Here is a 27,997-nt window from a genome sequence, read left to right as displayed (position 1 = left end):
CTGTGGATTTGGCTTTCCATAGGTTTACATGGTACAGTACAATGCATGGAAGACTGCTGTGCATCCTCCTCCTCCTCCCAGCACTGGTGCTGTTCTGCACTGATGTAGCAGAGCTGACTTTCACGCTTTAACCCTTCAGGACACGTCTGCCCCCTCCTGCCCTCACAGCAGGCTGGATCTGCTTTCCTGCCCCTGTGTAGATATATATATATATATAGTGTGTTGGGGCCGGTGACAATACAACCAGTCTGGACGGTCCAATATCCTTTGTGGCCAACAGAAACAGCTGAGACTTTGTTGCAATGTGTCAGTGCAGGTAATCGCATCAGTCAGCAGCACAGTCTATTGCTGCACATCCAGGAGTTGTCAGCCCCGCCGCATCCTGCCCGGGGTTATCCCGTCCGCCGTGTCCTCCGGCTGCCCGGGGCTCCGCCGCTCGCTGACGGCCGCCGTGTCCTCCGGCTGCCCGGGGCTCCGCCGCTCGCTGACGGCCGCCGTGTTGCTCTTCCCCGGGGATCGCTTTACCTTGCGCTCACAGTCACACACAACCGAGCAGCTAAGGGTTAAAACTCTAGACACTTTCATTGGCTGACAAGGAGAGCAGTCCACGCCGATTGGGTGAAAGTTTTGAAGTGGGAGGGGCTTGTGTTCTTGCTTGCGGTCCCTGGAATCACAAAGCCTGCGGGGAGCGCACAGGACGGAGCGGGGATCCCGGGGCTCTGTGTGACCGGGGCCAGCGGGGAGGAGGAGGACCGGAGCAGGGAGGCAGGCTGCTCCGCACCGCCGGGATATACCGGGGATATTACCGCACGGAGGAGGAGAGCCCGCACTGCACGGACTGCCCGGAGGTGGGTGATCGGTGGCGGCAGCAGCGCTCCAGATACACGGCATCCATCCATCACTCACCATGTGCTCCTGCATCTGATGGAGGCACCGACCACATACAATGACCGGCAGCACCGAGATAGCAGACTGCAGCCACTATATGTCACCTACCCCAGAGTACAGCCACCTATATACAGGGCACTATATGTCACCTACCCCAGAGTACAGCCACCTATACACAGTGCACTATATGTCACCTACCCCAGAGTACAGCCACCTATACACAGTGCACTATATGTCACCTCCCCCAGAGTACAGCCACCTATATACAGGGCGCTATATGTCACCTACCCCAGAGTACAGCCACCTATATACAGGGCACTATATGTCACCTACCCCAGAGTACAGCCACCTATATACAGGGCACTATATGTCACCTACCCCAGAGTACAGCCACCTATACACAGTGCACTATATGTCACCTACCCCAGAGTACAGCCACCTATACACAGTGCACTATATGTCACCTACCCCAGAGTACAGCCACCTATATACAGTGCACTATATGTCACCTACCCCAGAGTACAGCCACCTATATACAGGGCACTATATGTCACCTACCCCAGAGTACAGCCACCTATACACAGTGCACTATATGTCACCTACCCCAGAGTACAGCCACCTATACACAGTGCACTATATGTCACCTACCCCAGAGTACAGCCACCTATATACAGGGCACTATATGTCACCTACCCCAGAGTACAGCCACCTATATACAGTGCACTATATGTCACCTACCCCAGAGTACAGCCACCTATATACAGTGCACTATATGTCACCTACCCCAGAGTACAGCCACCTATATACAGTGCACTATATGTCACCTACCCCAGAGTACAGCCACCTATACACAGTGCACTATATGTCACCTACCCCAGAGTACAGCCACCTATATACAGTGCACTATATGTCACCTACCCCAGAGTACAGCCACCTATACACAGTGCACTATATGTCACCTACCCCAGAGTACAGCCACCTATATACAGTGCACTATATGTCACCTACCCCAGAGTACAGCCACCTATACACAGGGCACTATATGTCACCTACCCCAGAGTATAGCCACCTATACACAGGGCACTATATGTCACCTACCCCAGAGTACAGCCACCTATACACAGGGCACTATATGTCACCTACCCCAGAGTACAGCCACCTATATACAGTGCACTATATGTCACCTACCCCAGAGTACAGCCACCTATATACAGTGCACTATATGTCACCTACCCCAGAGTACAGCCACCTATACACAGTGCACTATATGTCACCTACCCCAGAGTACAGCCACCTATACACAGGGCACTATATGTCACCTACCCCAGAGTACAGCCACCTATATACAGGGCACTATATGTCACCTACCCCAGAGTACAGCCACCTATATACAGTGCACTATATGTCACCTACCCCAGAGTACAGCCACCTATACACAGGGCACTATATGTCACCTACCCCAGAGTACAGCCACCTATATACAGGGCACTATATGTCACCTACCCCAGAGTACAGCCACCTATATACAGTGCACTATATGTCACCTACCCCAGAGTACAGCCACCTATATACAGGGCGCTATATGTCACCTACCCCAGAGTACAGCCACCTATATACAGGGCGCTATATGTCACCTCCCCCAGAGTACAGCCACCTATACACAGTGCACTATATGTCACCTACCCCAGAGTACAGCCACCTATATACAGGGCGCTATATGTCACCTCCCCCAGAGTACAGCCACCTATACACAGTGCACTATATGTCACCTACCCCAGAGTACAGCCACCTATACACAGTGCACTATATGTCACCTACCCCAGAGTACAGCCACCTATATACAGTGCACTATATGTCACCTCCCCCAGAGTACAGCCACCTATACACAGGGCACTATATGTCACCTACCCCAGAGTACAGCCACCTATACACAGTGCACTATATGTCACCTACCCCAGAGTACAGCCACCTATATACAGTGCACTATATGTCACCTCCCCCAGAGTACAGCCACCTATACACAGGGCACTATATGTCACCTACCCCAGAGTACAGCCACCTATATACAGTGCACTATATGTCACCTACCCCAGAGTACAGCCACCTATATACAGGGCACTATATGTCACCTACCCCAGAGTACAGCCACCTATACACAGGGCACTATATGTCACCTACCCCAGAGTACAGCCACCTATATACAGGGCACTATATGTCACCTACCCCAGAGTACAGCCACCTATACACAGTGCACTATATGTCACCTACCCCAGAGTACAGCCACCTATACACAGGGCGCTATATGTCACCTACCCCAGAGTACAGCCACCTATATACAGGGCGCTATATGTCACCTACCCCAGAGTACAGCCACCTATATACAGGGCGCTATATGTCACCTCCCCCAGAGTACAGCCACCTATACACAGGCGCTATATGTCACCTACCCCAGAGTACAGCCACCTATACACAGTGCACTATATGTCACCTACCCCAGAGTACAGCCACCTATACACAGTGCACTATATGTCACCTACCCCAGAGTACAGCCACCTATACACAGTGCACTATATGTCACCTACCCCAGAGTACAGCCACCTATATACAGGGCACTATATGTCACCTACCCCAGAGTACAGCCACCTATATACAGGGCACTATATGTCACCTACCCCAGAGTACAGCCACCTATATACAGTGCACTATATGTCACCTACCCCAGAGTACAGCCACCTATATACAGGGCAGTATATGTCACCTACCCCAGAGTACAGCCACCTATACACAGTGCACTATATGTCACCTACCCCAGAGTACAGCCACCTATACACAGTGCACCATATGTCACCTACCCCAGAGTACAGCCACCTATACACAGTGCACTATATGTCACCTACCCCAGAGTACAGCCACCTATATACAGGGCAGTATATGTCACCTACCCCAGAGTACAGCCACCTATACACAGTGCACTATATGTCACCTACCCCAGAGTACAGCCACCTATACACAGTGCACTATATGTCACCTACCCCAGAGTACAGCCACCTATACACAGGACGCTATATGTCACCTACCCCAGAGTACAGCCACCTATATACAGGCACTATATGTCACCTACCCCAGAGTACAGCCACCTATACACAGGGCAGTATATGTCACCTACCCCAGAGTACAGCCACCTATACACAGGCACTATATGTCACCTACCCCAGAGTACAGCCACCTATACACAGGGCGCTATATGTCACCTACCCCAGAGTACAGCCACCTATACACAGGCACTATATGTCACCTACCCCAGAGTACAGCCACCTATACACAGGGCGCTATATGTCACCTACCCCAGAGTACAGCCACCTATACACAGGGCGCTATATGTCACCTACCCCAGAGTACAGCCACCTATACACAGGCACTATATGTCACCTACCCCAGAGTACAGCCACCTATACACAGGGCGCTATATGTCACCTACCCCAGAGTACAGCCACCTATATACAGGGCACTATATGTCACCTACCCCAGAGTACAGCCACCTATACACAACTTCTAACCCTGTAGTGTCCCATACTTCATAGCATAAGGCTCAAGAACAATCACTTGCCTTGAAAATGACATTTAACACAAAATACCAAATAAGCAAGTAATGCTTATAAATCATAAAGAATCTAATAAAAATAGCTTTTAATCTATAGAATAAACGTTTAGCAGTTGCTGCAGCAGTGAAGATATACAGCGCCCCATATACCATGGGATAAAGCATGAGAATGACAATGACCACTAACCAAGAAAATGCTATGTTAGCCACAGAGCCCCCCATGAGAACAACCACTAAACTATAGAACCCCATAACTCCTATAATATCCTGTAACCATATACAGTGCCATATGGTTATAATATCCTATAAGGATTACCACTAACCCATAAGGTGCCATTCTAATATCCTCTAGGAGTAATGTGTAGCCCATGCAGGACCCTATAAGAATTACAGCTAACCCACACAGTGCCGTATAACCCTTAATAGCCCTAGAAGAATCGCTAACCCATATAGTGTGTTACACCCCATCGAAAATTACATTGAACCTATAAAGGTCCCTAGACCCAACCACTAACCCGCACAGTGTGCTCTGACCTATAGATTGTGAAAAGCTGCATATGGATAACCAGTAACCCGTGTGTAAATCCTATAGCAATGCTTTGTGCAGTGCATGTGAAATGTTTCCGCTGTGGACATCTGTTACCATGTGCTGGTGTTCATATATGTAAAGACTTAACCTGTTCTATACAAGTGTATTTTATATATACTCTCCATCTGTGTATGCAACCCTTCATCTGTGTGGTGCTTTGTACATACAATACATAGAGGGCCCTATACAGGCAGCCCGCACACAGGTGCCCTATACAGGCAGCCGGCGCACAGGTGCCCTATACAGGCAGCCGGCGCACAGGTGCCCTATACAGGCAGCCGGCGCACAGGTGCCCTATACAGGCAGCCGGCGCACAGGTGCCCTATACAGACTGCCTGCACACAGGTGCCCTATACAGGCAGCCGGCACACAGGTGCCCTATACAGGCAGCCGGCGCACAGGTGCCCTATACAGGCAGCCGGCGCACAGGTGCCCTATACAGGCAGCCGGCGCACAGGTGCCCTATACAGACTGCCTGCACACAGGTGCCCTATACAGGCAGCCAGCACACAGGTGCCCTATACAGGCAACCCGCACACAGGTGCCCTATACAGGCAGCCGGCGCACAGGTGCCCTATACAGGCAGCCTGCGTACAGGTGCCCTAAACAGGCAACCCGCACATAGGTGCCCTATACAGGCAGCCCACGCACAGGTGCCCTATACAGGCAGTATAGGGTTCTGGTGGCGTTTTTAGGGTCTCTGAGTAGAGGGTTCTGGTGGCGTTTTTAGGGTCTCTGAGTATTGGGCTCTCGGGGGCGTTTTTAGGGTCTCTGAGTATTGGGCTCTCGGGGGCGTTTTTAGGGTCTCTGAGTATAGGGTTCTGGTGGCGTTTTTAGGGTCTCTGAGTATAGGGTTCTGGTGGCGTTTTTAGGGTCTGAATTTGGATTTGAGTCCGGGACTCTTTCTGCGTTTTGAGCTGTTGTATCTCTGCAGTAGATTTTTCCGCACGGAATCTGCAGAACTTCTTTTCTCTGTGGCGCAGACGAAAACGTGTGCAGCATGTGAGGTGGGTTTACGGAAACCCCATTCATGAGCATGGGATACGGATCAGACGTGGATTTTGAAGAACGCATGCGATCAGGACCCATTACTCCAGTATAAATCAGCCCTAAAATAGATCCATTTTCTCCCCCCCCCCCGAGTCGCTTATATTTACTTTAAACCTCCCGGAATTTGATATTTTGACTAAGAAACGCGTCTGAGCGCGATACACAAATGCCCTGTGTTCACCAGGATCCCCCCCGGCCCGGACCTTACCCACTGAATGCAGCTTTTCATTCTCAACCCATCAACGTGACTGCAATCGTATAGGGAGTCGAGCGCTGGGCCGGTATAGACCACGGGATTAACCCCTTAGGCTGTTGTATATTTTGGCTGACAAGGGGTTAAGAGCCCCCTCCTCCGCCTCCTCTTCTTTTTTGCTAAATTTGTCTTCCAGATTGTAGGTGTAATTATTTAACTTGTTGGACTCAATACCAGGATTGTTGTGTGTCCCCAGGGTGGGAAGCGTTTACAAGAGCCAGGAATTTTGACACTGTTTAGAGAGCGAGAGTTTAGCAGTGTACTTGGCTGCAATTAATGTGCACCTCTGGGCTGTTTGTGCAACGCGTTTGTAAGTCGAGACGCCCTTTGACACGCGCGTCGTAGGATGCGTTGGTGGAGACGGTCGCGTGGTCACATGTGCGTACGGGGGGGGGGTTTAGATTGCAAGCATTTGTGGCCAGGGCGATGTCGTTGGTAATAAAACAAAAAACAAAAAAACCCCCCAAAAAACGAATTATAACCGCAGCTAATAGGAAGAACAATAACCGCACCCTCATAAGGATTTTAAGAAATTCTGTCTAATAGAGTGTCAGTTCTTAGGGTCACCATTAATGCAGCAGACCTCTCTATGTGCTCCACAATGCATTTATTTTAAAATAATTTTCCAGAATTGCAGTATTAATAATTTATTAAAGCACTTTTACTGTGTTTTTTTTTTAAAGAAAAAATAAAGCGCTATTATTATTATTATTATTATTATTATTATTATTACACCTCTGTGCTGACAGGATATTTTCAGTCATTCCATCAGTCGTAGATTGTAAGTTCTTGGGTTTAGAGATCAGGTATTTTCTCTATCTAGCCACTGATTTGTGTCCCATGCCTAAGAAACAAAAATTTCTTGTTGTTTTTTTTTTTTTTTTGCAATGTTGTACAGCATTACAGACTATGGCGGCGCTATGTTATTACTATTATTACTAATTAGTTGTATTAATAATAAGAGTTGGTCATTAGGATTGCGTATTTAGTTTGGTTAGTTTATTGACTGTTGATTTATTTTTTGGGCATTTTTTCTCGTAATTACATACAGTTTTTTTTATGCACATATGTACATTTTAGGGTCATAGAAATTTTTATATCATATTCATATCATTTTTTTTTCAGACATATAAAAAAAATAAATAAGATTTGTGATGTCTGAACACCTGTAACTGGAAAGATACAGAATTTTCAGATTAATGTTAATTAATGAAACTAAATTTTAATTAATTTTCATATTAAATTTAATTATTTAATATTATTTAATTGTATTAAATATTGGACATATTTAATTCTATATATATATATATTTTTTATTTTAGGTATTTGAAAGATTTTTCCACCAGAGCTCCCAACATGGAATTCCAGTTTGCTTTCCTTATTGTTGGACTTATTGCATTTTGCGACTCTGCGAGAGGTAAGATTGATGGCTGTAAATACGTCAGGCATGATGCATGAAAAAAAACAAAAAACGGATCTGGAGAGAGAAGTTGGCCATAACAGCCAATCAGATGGCAGCATTTCCTAATCTATTGCTGGTTAAAAAAAAATGAAAGTTGATTGGTCACTCTAGGTGATATTTGCATATTTGTCTGCAAATGGGTTTTCTTTGATTACCAATGAGCTTTATTTCTGGTGGTTTCCTTTAAAAATATTTGTGACACTTTTGTTTTTTTTTTAGTCTTGTTCTTTGCTTTGTGTTTAAGCTTCGGTCAAGTCACATTTGTGATGTGTTATCAATGCAAAAAAAAAAAAATCCAATTTGCGATATTGCCTTTTTGATTAGTGATTCTTTTTTGTATTATTCTGGAGCTAAACACGAATGTTTTCCTTCACTGACAGCATGCAGAGATCCTAAAAACCATAAAAATGCGATTTAAAAAGTTGGATAGCTATTTATTATGTGAGGAGTTTGTGGTATTCCTTTTAGCTTTGACAAAGTTTTTAAAAAGTTTTGGAAGATGATTTTTTTTTTTTTGTGTAGGCTAATTTGGAGTGGAATCCACCAGGATCCGCTTGGAAGAAGTGACATGCATTTTCCAAATCTAAAAAAAAAAAACACTACAGAAAAGCTCTTATGAACCTATGAACAGTAAAGAGGATTTTCCATAGAAATGAATAGGAAGAGTTTTCCAAGCTTTATTTTAAGCCAAAAAGAACAAAGCTTCAGGCAGTGTTCAAATTCAGTTTTTTTTTTTTTGTGGTGTGGATTCTCTCCAGTAACTTCCTTAAAAAAGGCTTGAAACACTAATTTGTTTTCATTTTAATGTTAAATCGCTTTGTCATTCGTATGAGGAGTATTTTTTTAAACATGTTTTTCCCCAATTCAGTTTTCGAAAAAAAAAAATCAAACAAACAAACAAAAAAGCAAAAAAAACAAACAAAACAAAAAACTGTAAAAAAAAAAAAGTGAAAACCTAGGAGTGCAAAAACTGGACACTTATGGCCTGGTGACAATTGTTGTAGGTTTTAAAGGGACATAATCATTCTTGGAAATTAGTGCATAAACAGTAATAAAAAACCAAAACAAACAAAAGTGAACAGTTGTTAGAAAATGTTATCAGTTGTGATTACAGAAATGCCCCTCTAAATGGGTCTTTAAGCCGTAAAGATAGTAGAAGATAATGGTTCCACTAATGGATTCATCAGAAGGAGCTTTTAATCCCCTTTTGTTTTTCCTGGGGGGTAAAGCAAACAAACAATCTTGTCCTTCCCACCCCCCCCCCAAGTGTGAATTATGACGGCTCCTGTGGTGCGGGCCCCTTTGTTATCACTGTGGCAGGATAATGGCTGCTGCTGAAGAGATCACTTCCTTATCATGGAGGAAGCCAGACACTAAGTGCTTTATGACCTTTTAAGAAATTGTCCCACTGGGAGTAGATTGTAGGTTTTGGGATGTGGTAATGGTGGCTCCCATGTACAGAAGCAGATGAGTTTGGGTCAGGACACCGTCTGCCGGTGCGGACAGACCGTCATTCACACACACGGTCCTCTAAAAAAAAGACCACGGTCATCCTCTCAGTTTCTACTCTAAAAATTAGTGATCAGCGAGCGTGCCCGGATAAAGTGTGATTCGACCATGTTTGAGTGGTATACGTGTCTTTGGTGTGCTTGAAAACAAAATGCTTGAGTCTCCGCGGCTGTTGGACAGCCATAACACATGCACGATTGCCAACAAACATGTGTTATGGCTGTCAAACAGACGTGAGACATGCAGCCATGGGGACTCAAAACATATTTTTCGGGCACGCCAAAAATACTCAATTAGGACATGAGAGTGGTCAGATGCCACCTTATCTGAGCATGTGCTCTCATGATTAGTGCTCGGATATGCTCCAAGTATAGCGGGTGCCCGAGAGACATGTTCGGGTCCCCATGTCTGACAGCCACCATACATGCGAGGATTGCCCGTGTATATCAGGCAATCCCCCAACGTGTAACACGGGGACCTGAACATGTCACTCGAGCACCCGCGATACTCATGCCTGATCATCCTCGTAAACTCAAATAATGAGCATGTATTAGATGACTGGCGGCGAAATAATTGATCGGCAGTCTTCTTGGCCGACTCTCCCAAGGTTCTTCCCTCAGATGAACTCCTGTGTTCTCTATGAGAAGGCCACCAGCTGACACTTCGGCGGTTTACCTCCCAGGAAAACATTATGAACGCCAGTCCGAAATCACATTTCCCCCCACAATAAGTTGTCGGCTGCACTCATACATGTTTTAGAAAGTCTGTCAAACCCATCTAATGTGTATGGAGGGAATGAGGATGTGTTCACACAGATTCTTTTTGAAGAGGTTTTGGAGCAGAAATTCCAAGAGGGGGCTATTCATCAAAGCTTTTCAGTAGATTTCTGTGGAAAAATGTTTTGAAATGTCACAAAAAAATGCCACTCCTGGCGTTTTTACGTCATTTCTGCCCCAGCTTCGACAAAGTGGCGTGTGGCGACCCCCCGCTAGTCAAATCCGTGACGAATGTTGGAGTCCGCTGCGCCACAAATCTTACACCTGCAGAGGCAGCAGTAAGATTTGTGGTGAGGCGCTCATAGCGGTGCACGCCACTACTTGTGTCTCTTAATGAATCAGGAGCGTCCGCTCCATCATGCCACCGAGAGAATCGTCGGTCTTGATGAATCAGGGCCCAAGTTTTTGAGTTACAAGATTTGAGGAGGATTTTGGAGCATTTTGGCTCCAAAAACTCAGCAAAAAGACCAACCCTAAGGATGTGTTCACACGTTGCGCTGTGGCTGCGGTTTTTTTCTTCAGGCAAAACCTGATCTCTTGGCCGTAAAGAAGTTGCTTACAAAAAGTATGTGTTAGGCTAAGTTCACACTAGCTATTTTTACTGCTTTTTTATGCTAGTTTTCAGCTGTGTCTTAAGGTACCGTCACACTGGACGATATCGCTAGCGATCTGTGACGTTGCAGCGTCCTGGCTAGCGATATCGTCCAGTGTGACAGGTAGCAGCGATCAGGCCCCTGCTGTGATATCGCTGGTCGGGGCAGAAAGTCCAGAACTTTGTTTCGTCGCTGGACGTCCCGCAGACATCGCTGAATCGGCGTGTGTGACACCGATTCAGCGATGTCTTCGCTGGTAACCAGGGTAAACATCGGGTTACTAAACGCAGGGCCGCGCTTAGTAACCTGATGTTTACCCTGGTTACCATCGTTAAAGTAAAAAAAACAACCACTACATACTTACCTTCCGCTGTCTGTCCTCGGCGCTGTGCTTCTCTGCTCTGGCTGTGAGCGCCGGGCAGCCGGAAAACAGAGCGGTGACGTCACCGCTCTGCTTTCCGGCCGCTGTGCTCAGTCAGTGCAGGAAAGCACAGCGCCGAGGACAGACAGCAGAAGGTAAGTATGTACTGTTTGGATTTTTTTACTTTAACGATGGTAACCAGGGTAAACATCGGGTTACTAAGCGTGGCCATGCGCTTAGTAACCCGATGTTTACCCTGGTTACCGGCATAGTTGGTCGCTGGAGAGCTGTCTGTGTGACAGCTCTCCAGCGACCAAACAGCGACGCTGCAGCGATCCGGATCGTTGTCGGTATCGCTGCAGCGTCGCTAAAGGTACCGTCACACTAGACAATATCGCTAGCGATCCGTGACGTTGCAGCGTCCTCGCTAGCGATATCGTCCAGTGTGACAGGCAGCAGCGATCAGGCCCCTGCTGTGCTGTCGCTGGTCGGGGAAGAAAGTCCAGAACTTTATTTGGTCGCTGGACTCCCCGCAGACATCGCTGAATCGGCGTGTGTGACACCGATTCAGCGATGTCTTCACTGGTAACCAGGGTAAACATCGGGTAACTAAGCGCAGGGCCGCGCTTAGTAACCCGATGTTTACCCTGGTTACCATCCTAAAAGTAAAAAAAAAACAAACACTACATACTTACCTACAGCCGTCTGTCCTCCAGCGCTGTGCTCTGCACTCCTCCTGCTCTGGCTGTGAGCGTCGGTCAGCCGGAAAGCAGAGCGGTGACGTCACCGCTCTGCTTTCCGGCCGCTGTGCTCACAGCCAGTACAGGAGGAGTGCAGAGCACAGCGCTGGAGGACAGACAGCGGTAGGTAAGTATGTAGTGTTTGTTTTTTTTTACTTTTAGGATGGTAACCAGGGTAAACATCGGGTTACTAAGCGCGGCCCTGCGCTTAGTTACCCGATGTTTACCCTGGTTACCAGCATCGTTGGTCGCTGGAGAGCGGTCTGTGTGACAGCTCTCCAGCGACCAAACAGCGACGCTGCAGCGATCCGGATCGTTGTCGGTATCGCTGCAGCGTCGCTAAGTGTGACGGTACCTTTAGTGTGACGGTACCTTTACAGTACCAGCAAAGCCCATGAGATTTCAGAAATCTCATGCGCACACATTGGTGTTTTTGTCATCAGTATCTTGTGCTTTCCATGTTTTTTGGACATAGAGCATGTCACTTCTTTCAGCGTATTTTTGAGGTGTGAGATTGGACAATTCCGGTGGCTGACCAAGGTGTGAGATTGTGGAAAATGCAGGTGGCTGACCAAGGTGTGAGATTGGACAATGGCGGTGGCTGACCGAGTTGTGAGATTGGACAACGCCTGAGCAACTCAATGGCTGACCAAAGTGTGAAAGTTAAACAGTGTCCTACAAACTCAATGCATTGCCAGTGTCTTAGGTTCAGATTGCGTTAGGGCAATCCGTTTAGCGCTAAGCGCTAGCGGATTGCGCTAACGCAATGTATTTTTCGGGGTCGCGTTTAACGTCCCCGCTAGCGCAGATCCCCGATCTGCGAGAGCGGGGAACGGACATCGGGCGCGCCTCGGACGCTGCAAGCTAGCGATGCGCGTTACCATTTCTGCCAATGGGCGCGCTAACGGACGCGTTGCACGGCGTTAATTTCGCCGTGCAACGCTGTCCGTTAGCGTGGTCCCATTAATGCAATGGGAACCATAGGGTAAATTATTCCAGAACAATTTACCTGCCTCATCTGTTACATTTGTATATGAATTTTTCATGAACATATGTCTTGCATTGGTGACCTGTTTTCCTGCTTCTGTGGCGAGAGCAAATCTGAACTTTGGGATCATGAAAAACACAGCAAAAAACGTACCAAACATTTTGTTTTGACGCTCCTTCTTTTCTGCTAATGAGTGCAGGTTTTGCTGCAGAAAAAAAGCATGCCTAGTGTGGGCTTAGCCTCTTAGTTTTTGCTGCTTTTTTTCTTGTCTCTTGTGCATGCTGATAACGTTTAGTGCCACCACATCTTCTTCAGGTGTTTTCACCAAAAATGTAGCAAAACCTGATAGGCTGTGTTTTTTTTTGCTGTGTTTTTGCATTTGCTCATCACTTTCTATGGGTGAAAAAACACTGCAAAAACTCTGAAAGAAGTGACACGCTGCAGTTTTTAAAAACGCACGAGTTTTCTAATTGTCAGGAAAAAAAAAATGTGCAGGAGATTTCTGAAATCTCATCGCTTTTGGTGGCATTGTAAAACGCAGCTTAAAATTTACATAAGAAAAAAACGCATCAAAAAGCGCAGGTATCAGGTTTTTTCTGTGCTTTTGGTACAAAAAAACCTAAGGAAGTTTTTTTTTTTTTTTTTTTTTTTTTAATAGGGGGGGGGTACACTAAACTTAATTAGCATTCAGAGGAGACTATAAAAACACAGCAAAAAACGCAACAAACATGTGAACACAGCGTAAAACAAATTTCGACATTGCAATGAAGTGGTTTTTGGTGCTGATCGACTTTGAAAAAAATAAAAGTCTTAAAAACTTCTGTGTGAACCAAGCCTTAACGGATTACATCCCCTTGTGTGAGTTTTTCGGTTTCGGCACCCTGCCCCCACCCGCTGTGTTGGCTTCCTCACAACCTGTACTTGATCCTGTAATGGTGTGGATCACTTAGTGAAGCGTACAAAAGTGTGAAACTACACAGATTTCTACCCGAACAAAGCCGGAGACTGAGGGGAAAGGGGGGGATGGACGGGTGCAGAAAAACACGCAGCACATCTGGCTTAATTTTCATGTTACGTTCTGGCGCTACAAATTTCTCCATAATTTGTAAATTCATTTCCTGAATCTGCAAGTTCTCAATGAAGGCGTTACTTGTGTCGGCCATGTTGGAATTCCTCTCAGTCACATCTATCCACTTTATGTAGCAGGTGTCGGTAGCCCCGGGCTCGGCCGCTGATGGTGCGCTACATGTGCCGTCAGTCCATGCAGTGTAATAATGAGGCCGGAGCTTTCTGTATTACAACAGCGACATATTTGTGCTAAGACCCCCATCACGGGAGCATGGCGGTACCTGGTACAGTAGTAATGTGACTTTACCTCAGGATGTCGCTCACAAAGGAGCTTTTGTTGGCTCGGTGGAAGCTAGAATTTATTCTGTGAGCTACTGTTTAATTTTTTTTTTTTTCCTGAGCAATATTTTTGAAGCCTGAGTGAAATATGTTATTGGCTTCTTTTATTTATTTTTTTTTTAATTTTATTTATTTATTTTTTCTCCTCTTGCTTCAAGAGCGTTTTTTCTTGACTAGTAGTGATGAGCGATGGTGCTCGGATAAGGTGTTATCTGATCATGCTCGGGTGCTCACTTTGGCGCGCTCGAATACTATGTTCGAGTCCCCACGGCTGTTCGACAGACGCAACACATGCAGGGTTTCCCTGTTTGTTAGGTGAATGTATCGCGGCTGTCGAACAGACGCGAGACATGCAGCCGCGGTGACTCGCACATATTTTTCAAGCACCCCGAAGACACTGTTAGCACCAGAGCATGCTCAGATAACACCTTATCCGACCACGTGCGCTCATCACTAATGACAAGCCCTGAAAAACAGAAAAATAAATCCCAAATATTGTGAAATGGTGACTTGGCAACGCTAAGATGATGGTGGTGATGCCAAACTTTTTAAAGTGGTTACGAAAAGTTCAGAAATTAATTTAAAAAAATGTTTTGTCGCCTCTTTTTTTTTTTTAATCTTTCTATTGATGGAGCCATTTTACGGTTCTATTTTTTGGTATGTGCGATGTTTTGATGGCTTTTTGTTGCTTTGTTTAGGGTAGATGGGGCAATGGAAAACACATTTCTGGCTTTTTTGTTTCTTCATGGCATTTAGGCTATGTGCACACGTTGCGGATTAGCCTTAGGAATTTCTGGTGCGGATTCTGCCTCTCCTGGCAGAAAGCACACCTGCGGATTTGTCGCGTTTTTTTTTTTTTTTGCGGATTTGCTGCGTTTTTTACCCCTGCGGCTTTCTATAATGGAATGGGTACAAAAACGCTGCAGATTCGCAAAAAAAGAAGTGACATGCTGCTTCTTTTAAACCGCAGCGCTTCCGCAGCAGATTTTCCGCAAAGTGTGCACAGCATTTTTTTTTCTCATTGATTTAAATTGTACTGTAAATCAATTGCGGATCTGCAGCGTTTCTGCACCACAAAATCGCTGTGGATCCGCAGAGAATCCGCAACGTGTGCACATACCCTTACCTCTGTATTAACCCCACATCTGCAGTTTATTTTTACCAAAAACGCCACAAACCATATTTCTGTGAATGTAGTTTTGTGACAAGAAGGGCAAAAAATGCATCATTATAGGGGCAAAAAAATGCCTTCTAACCACAACATAGCAATATATCTAAGGCCATGTTCACACGCTCAGTATTTGGTCAGCTCAGTATTTTACCTCAGTATTTGGTCAGTATTTTACCTCAGTATTTGTAAGCCAAAATCAGGAGAGGAAAAGTATAATAGAAACCCATCACCATTCACCACTTCTGTATTTATCACCCACTTCTGGTTGGCTACAAATACTGAGGTAAAATACTGACCAAATACTGAACGTGTGAACGTGGCCTAATCGTGTGCTGTGATCTGTCTTTATTGCCCATAGCAGCCAATCAGAGTGCAGCTTTCATTTCTTAAACTGCTCTGGTGAAATGAAAGCTGAGTTCTGATTGGTCGCTCTGGGCTACAAAGGCTGCACTTTTGTTATGCAGAGAATATGGCTGCCCAGTTATAAATCACTCCTTACTATTTAAAGGGGGACTCTACTGCAGAAGAGCTCAACACGCACCATTTATTAGATAGACACAACCTGCAAAAACAGCGTCACGTGCAGCCATTCCTTTGCGTTCTAGGGCAGCTTTAACCTTGCGGGCAGATATCAATTCTTCCGCTATCGCCTGGCCAAGCGGTTTTTGGTTTATGGTACAAAATATTCATTGCGGGTGGTTTTAGATCGTCAGATAGGAAAAATGAATACATTAATGTTTTGTTTTGTTTTTTTTTGTTTTTAGAAATACATTATTTTTCAAGGGATCCTAATATAGCAGAGCTGTGTTTGTCAATGAGAAAATAAGATTTCATTTTTAATATAGATTTTTTTTTTCTTTTAATTTTACATTACTATGTCCCGTAAAAAATTATTATATTATTATTATTTTTTTTTTTTTAGAATTTTCAGAAATTAAATTTAGATTTTCATTTATTTTTTTGATTAATTAGACTTGGTCAGATGTTCTCTATCATTATAATGTTATAGACTTTTGCTCTGGATGTGTAAGTATAGGCTCGGTGGCCATAATTACAGGCGGCTGACCCCAGGCGGTTGGAGAGCTGTTACGGTATTTTGTTTGTTCTCTGTCTATTCTGGATCTGAACTTTGGACGGGTGAATTGCCCAATACTCCACAAAGACAATATTGTGTTTTTACTTTTATTTTGTTTTCCAAATCATTAGCTATGTCGTTTGTTTTTTTGCGAAACATGGCAGTAGCTATGTTTGTCCTGAAAATCAGGCATAGTGGCCATATATTTCCTATGGATTTATCCGTTTTTGGATGTCTCATTCCTTATGGCCGTCATTATTCCCCTTCTGTCAGATGTTTCAAAAACTCTTGGAAAACTTTTCCTATTAATAGTGAGTTTTTTTTTTTAGACATTTTTTTAGACATTTTTTAGAGTGAGGTTTTTTTTAAACATTTTTTCTTTCCTGAAGAGTTTTTCAAAAACACCTGGTGGATAAAAAAAAGCGCATGCCGCCTGATGGTAATACTGTCCAATCCCAATCAAAAGGCTGCAAATAATCTGGAAAATTCTTCTCCAAAACCCTTCAAAACTTCTTCAGTAAAAAGAAAAACTTCTCCAAAAAGAAACATCTCTTAAGGGTATGTTCACACTTTGTTTTTTATTTTTTTAGGAGTTTTTGGAGCAGAAACTGTGCGGAAACCCTCCAAAGTCCTCCTCAAAACTCCTAAAAAAAATTTGGAGTTTCTGCTCATTTTCCACTCCAAAAACTCAGCAATCAGACTCAGACCCTCGGGGTACATGTTCACACTGTAAATTATAAAAAAAAAAAAAAATAGCAAAAGACAGTGTGGGCATGCCTTATGTTATGCCAAGGTGATCGTCTGATGGAGCCCCTCTAGAGGCTCTAGGACTTTACAGTTCCTCTGTAGCGGCCACTAGAGGTGAAATACGGTATTACAGCACGTACAGAGATCATAATAATGGCAGCTCGTGTCATCTATGGATGGTGGGGCTTGTAGGTCCGTGAGATGGGAATGAGGAAAAATGTATCTGGTCACTGACCATCAATACAAGAGCAGGGAAGGACTTGGGTAGCGACTGTGTTGAGCACTGGGCCGCGGAGCTTACACTCTAGCAATGCAGCCATATATGACAGATGTGTTGTGACACGAAGTGACATCAGCCATAATTCCAGCTTTCTCCGTCGCCCTCATAGTTCTGTAGGTGCAGTTTCTCAGAATGTAAGTGATGTTGATCCATTAGATTAGGGGGCGCTTCTGTAGGGTGCTGGTGAATCTTATACTGGGGGGACTGGTGCTGGCTACAGCGGAGGATTCAGGTATAGGGTCTGTGCCCGGCCCCCTGCACTGGTGACACCGGATATATGGAGCCTCCATAATCTTATATCCTGGCTCCTATGTTAGCAGCCGCTCAGGACCCCCGGGGGTCTGCACTCGTGTCCAGCTCCGTAATTAGGGGCACAAGACACAAGCAGGTTATCTGCTCCAAGAAACTGGATTTTTTTTCCTTATTCAATAAATAATTCATGCATCAAACGTCTTTTGTTCTATCCTTCTTTGTTTCCATACAACATACTTCTTTATTTCTTTCTCTCTTTCTTTCTTTCTTTCTATCGTACTTTTCTTTCTATCTTTTTCTTTCTTTCTATCTTTTTCTCTTTCTTTCTTTCTTTCTTTCTATCGTACTTTTCTTTCTATCTTTCTTTCTTTTTCTTTCTTTCTTTCTCTTTCTTTCTTTCTTTCTTTCTTTTTCTTTCTTTCTTTCTTTCTTTCTTTCTTTCTTTCTTTCTTTCTTTCTTTCTTTCTTTCTTTCTCTTTCTTTCTTTCTTTCTTTCTTTCTTTCTTTCTTTCTTTCTTTCTTTCTTTCTTTCTTTCTTTCTTTCTTTCTTTCTTTCTTTCTTTCTTTCTTTCTATCGTACTTTTCTTTCTATCTTTTTCTTTCTTTCTTTCTTTCTTTCTTTCTTTCTTTCTTTCTTTCTTTCTTTTTCTTTCTTTCTTTCTTTCTTTCTTTCTTTCCATACAAATTCCATACATCACACACTTTTTTCTTTCCTTCTTTCCATCCATTGTACTTTTTCATTTCCATATATCCTTCTTTTTTTCCAACCATCGTAGTTCTTTCTTTCTGTCCTTCTTTGTTTCCATACATCACACTTTTTTTTTCTTTAATTCTATCAATCCATTGTATAGGATGGGCCATATATGGGGATACACCTGGGTGGGCCATGTATATGGATGCACCTAAATAAAATGGGAATGGTTGGTGATATCAACTTCCTGTTTGTGGCACATTAGTATATGGGAGGGGGGAAACTTTTCAAGATGGGCGGTGACCACCTTGTCCCACCCTGTACTTCATTTCCATATATTGTTTTTCTTTCCATCCATCATAGTTATTTCTTTTTTTCCTTCTTTCTTTCCATCATCGTACTTTTTTCCTTGATTGTTTCCATCCATTGTACTTCTTTCTTTCCTTCCTTCCTTCCTTCCTTCCTTCCTTCCTTCCTTCCTTCCTTCCTTCCTTCCTTCCTTCCTTCCTTCCTTCCTTCCTTCCTTCCTTCCTTCCTTCCTTCCTTCCTTCCTTCCTTCCTTCCTTCCTTCCTTCCTTCCTTCCTTCCTTCCTTCCTTCCTTCCTTCCTTCCTTCCCTGATTTCTAGGCCCCAATACTGATTAAAGTTGTCCTACCTGCAGATATTGCTGGGTTGGTTGATAGTCCAATGTGTATGGGGGTCTCTGGACTCTTCTCCCGCTGGATAATGTCAGGAATAAGAAGGATCCGGCCTGTTGAATTTCAGCACCCATCATTATACTCTCCACAAGATAAGCCACTATCAGAGGAGTCTGGCAATGGCTCCCTCACACAGAGGACAGGAGTGTTTGACTGAGCAGAAGGTTTCTGAATATGGGGAAGATGAATGACAAAGCTGTCAGCCAAATTCTCTGTCATATCCAATGCGTATAATGTCTTTAATGGCTTTAATGGGGTGTGCGTTTTTTTTTTTTAAGCCTGCCCCTCTGCTGTAGCTTGTGTTAGGAAAATAAACTCTGCTTTTCCCACCATACCTGGGTCCAGGGCTGAGTCTCCACCACAGCTCCCGATGCCTGACATTGTCTGGACTTCTGTACGTCTCTTCAATAGCTTGATCTTCAAAACTAGGTAGCTGACGTACCAAAGGAAATTTTGGGAAGTTCTTATCACCTGGTTCTTGTCAAAGTCAGATTGACTCTTGGAAAAGACGTCTCGTTGCCCCTTAAGTGTACATTTATCTGTCCACCTCCGTCTTTGAGCCCTTGTTTGTGTCTGTGAGGCACCGCCTAACGCAAATGTCAGGAAATTCCGAAAGAAAGTTTCATATTCCAATCACTCTTTTTAATCTCCGACATGCAGGTATGTTTAATACATCTACATTTCATTTCTTTTTAAGACGCCGGTTAAAACTATGCCTTCAAACCTGTCGAAAGAAATAAAAACACGTCTGGGTTTCTTAATTTGGAAAAGTCTGCCATCTTTTCCCCTCCCAGTGTTTATTAAGAGTGGATTTCAAGAGAGATGTTTAGTTTTCCAGAGACAAGAAAAACCTGTGACCGCATTATGTGGAGGCACGTTGCAGATAAATGCAGCCGTTAATTAGCCGGTAATTTGGGGCGCGAGACGTTTCGTATGAGGCCTTTACTGAAAAGAGCCTTTGAATTAATAACATAATAATCATTATTTTGGACAATTCCTGGCAATACATTTAGGAATCTGTCAGATGACATCTGGCGCTACTAATGGATTTATAAGAATCCCTTACAGTAAACTTTTTGGAAACAGATATTTTTTGGGGTGGAATAGAGGGGCTAGATCGGGGGTTAGGATTTTTTTTTACCAATTTTTGCCATTAAAGTAAACCTGTCAGCAGATTTGGCCGATAAGAGATGCGGCCATCACCTTTCAGGGTTGATATACAGCATTCTATAATGCTGTATATCTGCCCCCAACCCGACCTGCAAGAGAAGAGAAATAACTTTTATTATACTCACCTAAGCGGCGGTCCGATGGGCGGCTCTGGTCTTGGTCCGGCACCTCCCATCTTCTTACGATCCCCGTCCTCCTCCTTACTTCGTGTGGATGACGCGTCTCCTTGGCACCGAGCTCAAAAAAATATGGAAAGGAAGTCTTCTCAGCAGAACCAAAGCTCCTTCTCTAGACAGCACTGTTTGGGGTTTTTTGCTTCTCATCAGGACAAGGTACTGGTTGGCTGAATGAAAAGCCTAAAAACAGCCCAGGGAAAGTACAATCTCTCATTTTTGCAACCTAACTATGTATAGAGAATTATTTTCAAGGATATACTCCATGGGAGAAATTAAGCAAAGCTACTCTACGCCCCACTTTTTCAGCCAACCCAGTACCCTGCTTTGTACTGATGAGTGTCAAAAAGCCTTGCTATCTACAGACAGGCCTCTGGTTTGACTGGTATGAGTTGGTTTCCATTTTGTCCCATGAAGCATTGCTTTGAAAATCAGTCTCTCTACATAGTTGGGTTTCATCATTGAGAGCCAGTACTACGAATCTCAAGATTCTGTAATGGAGGTATTTCAATAATGGTCACCGTTCTGAGTTTTTCATGAATAGCACGCACTAAGGGTGGGTCTAGAGGACTAAGCTTAGCCACCAATGATCTAAAGATGCCCATACATAGTAGAATAATGTTGATGAAAATGGAAGTTTTTCAAGCATATAGAATGTTTGAGTGATGAGTTTTTGATGAAAAACATGCACTATGGGTGGATCTAGAAGACCAAGCTTGGTCACCCTGTTTTAAAGATACCCATACATAGTTTTTCAAGCATAATGAATGTTTGCGGGTGAGTTTTTGATGAAAAACATGCACTATGGGTGAATCTAGAAGACCAAGTTTGGTCACCACTGGTCTAATAATGCCCATACATTGTAGACTAAGGTTGATGAAAATTGATGTTTCTCAAGCATGATGATTGTTAGTCCATGTTTTTCATTAAAATCTCACCCCACAAACATTCATTATGCTTAAAAAGCATCCATTTTCATCAACCTCGCTTTGCAATGTATGGGCATCTTTAGACCAGAAGTGATCAAGCTTGGTCTTCTAAATCCATCCATAGTGCATATGTTTCATCAAAAACCCACCATACGAACATTCATTATGCTTGAAAAAGTCCATCTTCATCAACCTTGGTCTACATGGGCATCTTTAGACCAGTGATGACCTACTGTAGTTTTGGTCTTCTAGATTCACCCATCGTGCATGTTTTTTCATCAAAAACTCACCCCACGATGGGTGGATCTAGAAGACCAAGCTTGGTCACCACTGGTCTAAAGGTGCCCTTAGATTATAGACGAAGGTTGATGAAGATGGACTTTTTCAAGCATAATGAATGTTCGTCAGATGAAATTTAACAACAAATTATTGTTTTATCAAAATGATTAGACACCAATACGGTCTCACCCCAAAGCCCCCCCATACCCAGTAGAGGAAAGATCATCTATTGCAGCTGTATCACCTGACAATCTGATGAGTATAGGTGCCTCTTGTCTTTCCATGTAGAGAAGGATAGGGCAGTTGGAATTTTAGCCTCCAATTCTTTTTGTTTTAAGGGAACTTTAGACAACACATGGCCACATGATTGACTCCGGTTTCTTAAAAAAGACAAACAATTAAAGTGCCGAAACCTTAAAGGCGTCATCGCTTCTAGAGTCCGGAGGAGTGAAAGTAGATTCCTGGGGATGAATGTTACTACTTTTATAGAAATGGTAGATTTGAAATTTCCGCCACTGCTGCCACATATCTACCGGAAGATCAGATAGGTTTGCCCTAACCTCTCCCAGCCTGAGATTGTTGTGTTCTTACTAGAGGTTTTCCATCAATTATCCAGAGTTTGCAGGTTAATAGCGATTTTGTCTATTATGCCGATGTCCATATGTATCTCCATCATGACATCAGCTAGATTCCTGCCCGGGGGGAATTAAAAAAAAAAAAAAAAAGACCACATCACTTGTGACATCAAGTAACCTCAACACATGTTCTTCATCAAGTCAAAATTGACTACTGCCACTTTTTAAGAGTTCACTTCATCCGATGCCCGTGGATAACCTGATTTGGCTTATGTCCTACGGCAGGAGTTGCCTTTTGGAATCTGTCTCCAAAATCTTCTCCATCGAACCCCCCCCCATTCCTTAAGTAACACCAGGAACTTAGAGAGTGCGAATCCCTTGGGCGAGATCAGACGTGGCATGTAACAAGGTAATAGATGTCTTCTGACATTGTGTTCATTCATTTTTTTTTTTTTCTCTTCTCGTTTTTTTTTTTTTTTTTCCACTTTTCTCCGAGTCAAATAAACATCATCTGTACGGTGTTGCCCTGATTAGACAGTCGTTCCATTGTATCCCAACAGAAACATATTATTCCTCCGTTCCGTGAACAACCTAGAATTTTCATTTCATCAAAGACTCTTCAATTATCGGGAGGAAATCTGGCCAGGTTCTGTAGGCTACGTCTTCCATCCAGTACGTAGCTTGTGTATATATATATGTATTCACCTTTTTTATTTTTTATTTTTTTGCTCCGAAAAAATTGAAAATTTTTCCTTTCTCTCCAAAAAGGCTTATTCTGTTTTCTGTTCCTGCTGAGATTTTTTTTTTCCCCTCTGCGTAACTCAAGAAGTCAAAGTGGTTTTTCGTTTTTGGCAGCCGTCTTGAGTTATTTCCCCCCCCTTTTCTAGCCTCCTTCTTCCCATCTGGTAAATTTAGTTCACAAGCGTTTCATGGAATTTGAGGTGTCGCATCACCAAAGGGTACATAGCGAAAAAAAATTGAACTCCCCCCTTCCTTCTTCCCTTCCCTAAAACTGCAGTGACTTCTGGTGTTGGCTTTACGTCTCGGAGCTGATGCTCGAGAATGAAAAACGCGCTGTTTGTAAAATAGTTTCCCGTTACCCACAAATATGACTCCGCTCATATTCTGGACGTTCTTTATGATGCCAGTAAATTGCAAACGGAATTTTGGCAAGCGTTGGGTCCTTACATGCTGATTCTATTTTTACTTTTTTTTCTTCTTTTCTTTTTTTTTTTTTTGTTTCCCCACTCCCGTCCAGGTACTATCAGTTTCTGTTGTCCAAAAATAGTAGTTGAATTGAATAAAGCAAGTAATGTCTACGGTTATTATAAATAATGTTATTCGAGGTACATTCTATTCTGTAATCGATGACGGCTGCAGAAGCGGAGTGTGCTGATCTTGTAGAGGGAAGTGACCTGTACTTTTGTGAATCTGAGGGTGTAGATGAAGGGGTTGTATCGTGAAAAAGGCAGCAAAAAGATATGGTGAAGCAGGCAATGAGAGCTTAGGAATAATAATGGCTGCAAGACACCAATGAACTGATTTTGAGGGAGAAAGTGACCTGTTCACCAAAGCATAAACGGTAAGTAAGTTTGTTAGTGGGTAAGAGAGAAATTATAGTGAGCAAAGAAATGTATGTAGCAGGGTAACATTTGTGGTAAGAGAGAGAGTATATAAAACCGTACAGCCAATTAAATAGAGAATGATGACAGCAGCAGAAGAGTAGTGTGTTGATAGTGTGGGAGGCAGTGACCTGTTCATTCATGTGATTCTTTTAGTGAAAATAGGCATACTGTAATAGAGTAGCATAATATTTGTTGATGCATGAATAGCAATGGTCTCAATCAGATGATAGTGAAGAGGGCAGCAGCAGAAGTGTAGTGGGATGAATGTGTGGAATGCAGTGACCTCTGCATTCATGTAATCAGTTTAGGGAAAATAGTGGTACTGTAATAAAAAGCATGAGATTAGTATGATACGGGTTGGTGCAGGAATAGCCATGGCGGCAATAGGATGATAATGAAGATGTCAGCAGCAGAAGAAAAGTGTGATGAATGTGTGGGAAGCAGTGACCTGTTCATTCATGGGATTATTTTAGTGAAAACAGTAGTACTGTAATAAACATGCAATAGAGTAGTATAATATGGGTTGGTGCAGGGATATCCATGGCGGCAATCAGATCATAGTGAGTCAGCGGCAGAAGAGTAGTGTGATGAATGTGTTGGAAGCAGTGACCTTTTCAGTCATGTGGCCGTTTTAGTGAAAATAGTGGTACTGTAATAGAAAAGTAATAAAACAGTATAAATATGGGTTGGGGCATGAATAGCAGTGGTGGCAATTAGATTATAGTGAGTCAGCGGCAGAAGAGTAGTTTGATGAATGTGTTGGAAGCAGTGACCTGTTCATTCCAGGGATTATTTGAGTGATAACAGAAGTGCTCTAGTAGTGAAGCAGTAGAGTAGTATCATATGGGTTGATGTAGGAATGGCAGTGTTGGCAATCAGATCATGGTGAAGATGACAGCAGCTGTAGAAGAGCATGATGATCTTGTAGGAGGCAGTGACTTGCACTTTCATGTCAGTATATGATTGAGGACGGTCCTGCATATGATAGAGCAATGTAAGGAAATGATCTGGAGAGACAATACAATAAAGGAGCATTAAAATTTTAACAACCGCAGGAGAGGAGTGTGCTGATTTTGATGGAGTAAAGTGACCTGTATGTGATTTTTTTTTTTTTTTGTAAATGGGCACAGGGCTACAGCCTGCAGCTATAATGACCACTTGGAATGGAGAAGCCATAACCACAGTCTAATAAAACAAGACAATAGCGGGTAATTAACCCCATATTATGCCCACGCTTCTATTTTGTGCATTAATTAGTGTTGGTATTACAGCCCAGCGGGAGTTTTATAAGATGTTTGTTTTTCTAACCAGTTTTGATTGAAGGAGACACAGTAGCTATAAACCAGTTGTGGGTGAATGGCCCAGTACTGTATGTGTGAATGACCGAGCGCTATCTCGGGGGGCTAATGGCTGCATTCATGGCTTGCCAGCCCCTGTCATTTCACTCACTCTCTCCTTTCTGCAGTGTGAATGCCTGAATGGATTTTGCTTTGGCAATTAAGCAGCCCCCATTGTCCTGCCAGTCTCTGCCCTTTCCAGGGCATGATGGATTTATAAGTTATCCACTTTATCATTCTGAGCATGCAGCGCCTTCTTATTATAACTGGATGTAACATAAACACTATCAGAAGGCGAGAACCTGAACGTTCGCCCCTAAGATCCTATTATTTTCCAGAGGATGTCATCCACCTTTCATAATTCCTGCCAGTCTAGTTGCTGAATGATATATCGCTTGTAAACAAATATCAGTCTTTGTATTTTATGTTTTTTTTTTCTATTTTTTTTTTAAATCTATTTGATATTCTGAGTTATAGCCTGGATTATACTCCAGAGCTGCTTGCACAATTCTGCTAGATAGTTTTGAACATGCTGCAAACTTAGTGTAAAGGTACCGTCACACTAAGCGACGCTGCAGCGATACCGACAACGATCCGGATCGCTGCAGCGTCGCTGTTTGGTCGCTGGAGAGCTGTCACACAGACCGCTCTCCAGCGACCAACGATCCCAAGGTCCCCGGGTAACCAGGGTAAACATCGGGTTACTAAGCGCAGGGCCGCACTTAGTAATCCGATGTTTACCCTGGTTACCAGCGTAAAAGTAAAAAAAACAAATGCTTCATACTTACCTACCGCTGTCTGTTCCCCGGTGCTGTGCTTCTCTACACTGTGTAAGCGCCGGCCGTAAAGCAGAGCGCCGAGGGACAGACAGCGGAAGGTAAGTATGTAGTGTTTTTTTTTTTTTTTACTTTTACGCTGGTAACCAGGGTAAACATCGGGTTACTAAGCGCTTCCCTGCGCTTAGTAACCCGATGTTTACCCTGGTTACCAGCGAAGACATCGCTGAATCGGCGTCACACACGCCGATTCAGCGATGTCAGAAGGAAGTCCAGCGACGAAATAAAGTTCTGGACTTTCTGCAGCGACCAACGACATCACAGCAGGATCCAGATCGCTGCTGTGTGTCAAACTGAACGATATCGCTATCCAGGATGCTGCAACGTCACGGATCGCTAGCGATATCGTTCAGTGTGACGGTACCTTTAGACTCCTCCAACTAATAGCTCAACTATAAGTTACACATATAACTTTACTAAAAAGACACTTCTCTGAAACATTGGGGCGAATGTACACAGTGAGTGCACCAGCAGAATAGTGAGTGCAGCTCTAGGGTATAATACAGGATATAACTCAGGATCAGTAATGTATGTACACAGTGACTGCACCAGCAGAATAGTGAGTGCAGCTCTGGGGTATAATACAGGATATAACTCAGGATCAGTAATGTAATGTATGTACACAGTGACTGCACCAGCAGAATAGTGAGTGCAGCTCTGGAGTATAATACAGGATGTAACTCAGGATCAGTAATGTAATGTATGTACACAGTGACTGCACCAGCAGAATAGTGAGTGCAGCTCTAGGGTATAATACAGGATATAACTCAGGATCAGTAATGTATGTACACAGTGACTGCACCAGCAGAATAGTGAGTGCAGCTCTGGGGTATAATACAGGATATAACTCAGGATCAGTAATGTAATGTATGTACACAGTGACTGCACCAGCAGAATAGTGAGTGCAGCTCTAGGGTATAATACAGGATATAACTCAGGATCAGTAATGTAATGTATGTACACAGTGAGGCCGGCGTCACACTTGCGAGTTTTACGGACGTAAGAGCGCAGAAACTACGTCCGTAAAACTCGCAAAAAATACGGCACAATTATTCTCTATGCCCCTGCTCCTATCTGCCGTATTAAACTGATCAGTATTATACGGCTTTCTACGGCCGTAGAAAATCGCAGCATGCTGCGTTTGTCACCGTATTGCGCAAATAAAACGTCAATGAAAGTCTATGGAAGCCCCAAAAATACGGATTACACACGGACCAGCAGTGTGACTTGTGAGGAATACGCAGCGCTGTTAGAGAGAAAAGCCGGCAATTCATTGCGGTGTACAGTAAAATCACACTGACAGCTTCCAGTAGAATAGGTAGAATAAATGTGTACACATAGAATAGGTTATATATATATATATATATATATATACCTATTCTATGTCATTGAGACACATATATGTATATATATATTAATATTTCATCCAGCGCGATATAGCAGAAAGTCGGTAATTCAATTACCGGCTTTTGCTTTCTCCTTCCTAAACCCGACATGATACGAGACATGGTTACATACAGTAAACCATCTCATATCCCCATTTTTTTTGCATATTCCACACTACTAATGTTAGTAGTGTGTCTATGCAAAATTTGGCCGTTCTAGCTATTAAATTAAGGGGTTAAATGGCGGAAAAATTTGGCGTGGGCTCCCGCACAATTTTCTCCGCCAGAGTGGTAAAGCCAGTGACTGAGGGCAGATATTAATAGCCTGGAGAGGGTCCATGGTTATTGGCCCCCCCCTGGCTAAAAACATCTGCCCCCAGCCACCCCAGAAAAGGCACATCTGGAAGATGCGCCTATTCTGGCACTTGGCCACTCTCTTCCCATTCCCGTGTAGCGGTGGGATATGGGGTAATGAAGGGTTAATGTCACCTTGCTATTGTACGGTGACATTAAGCCAAATTAATAATGGAGAGGCGTCAGTTATGACACCTATTCAT

General features: G+C 43.6%; 1 protein-coding gene across 1 annotated transcript in view; it reads left to right on the top strand.

Moving 5' to 3' along the window:
- Positions 1–699: 699 nt before the first annotated feature.
- FGFRL1 (fibroblast growth factor receptor like 1) overlaps positions 700–27,997 on the top strand; it is a 170,482-nt gene continuing 143,184 nt past the window's right edge. Inside the window, exons 1-2 of the mRNA XM_069744916.1 lie at positions 700–848; positions 7,704–7,798. Coding sequence (XP_069601017.1) covers positions 7,738–7,798 — 61 coding nt within the window. The 5' untranslated portion in view covers positions 700–848; positions 7,704–7,737. The remainder of the gene's footprint in view (positions 849–7,703; positions 7,799–27,997) is intronic.

The sequence above is a fragment of the Ranitomeya imitator genome, chromosome 1 (genome assembly GCF_032444005.1).
Source record: "Ranitomeya imitator isolate aRanImi1 chromosome 1, aRanImi1.pri, whole genome shotgun sequence".
NCBI classification, from domain to species: Eukaryota; Metazoa; Chordata; class Amphibia; order Anura; family Dendrobatidae; genus Ranitomeya; species Ranitomeya imitator.
Note: the sequence above shows the minus strand (reverse complement) of the source record. Positions and strands in the feature narration are given on the sequence as shown.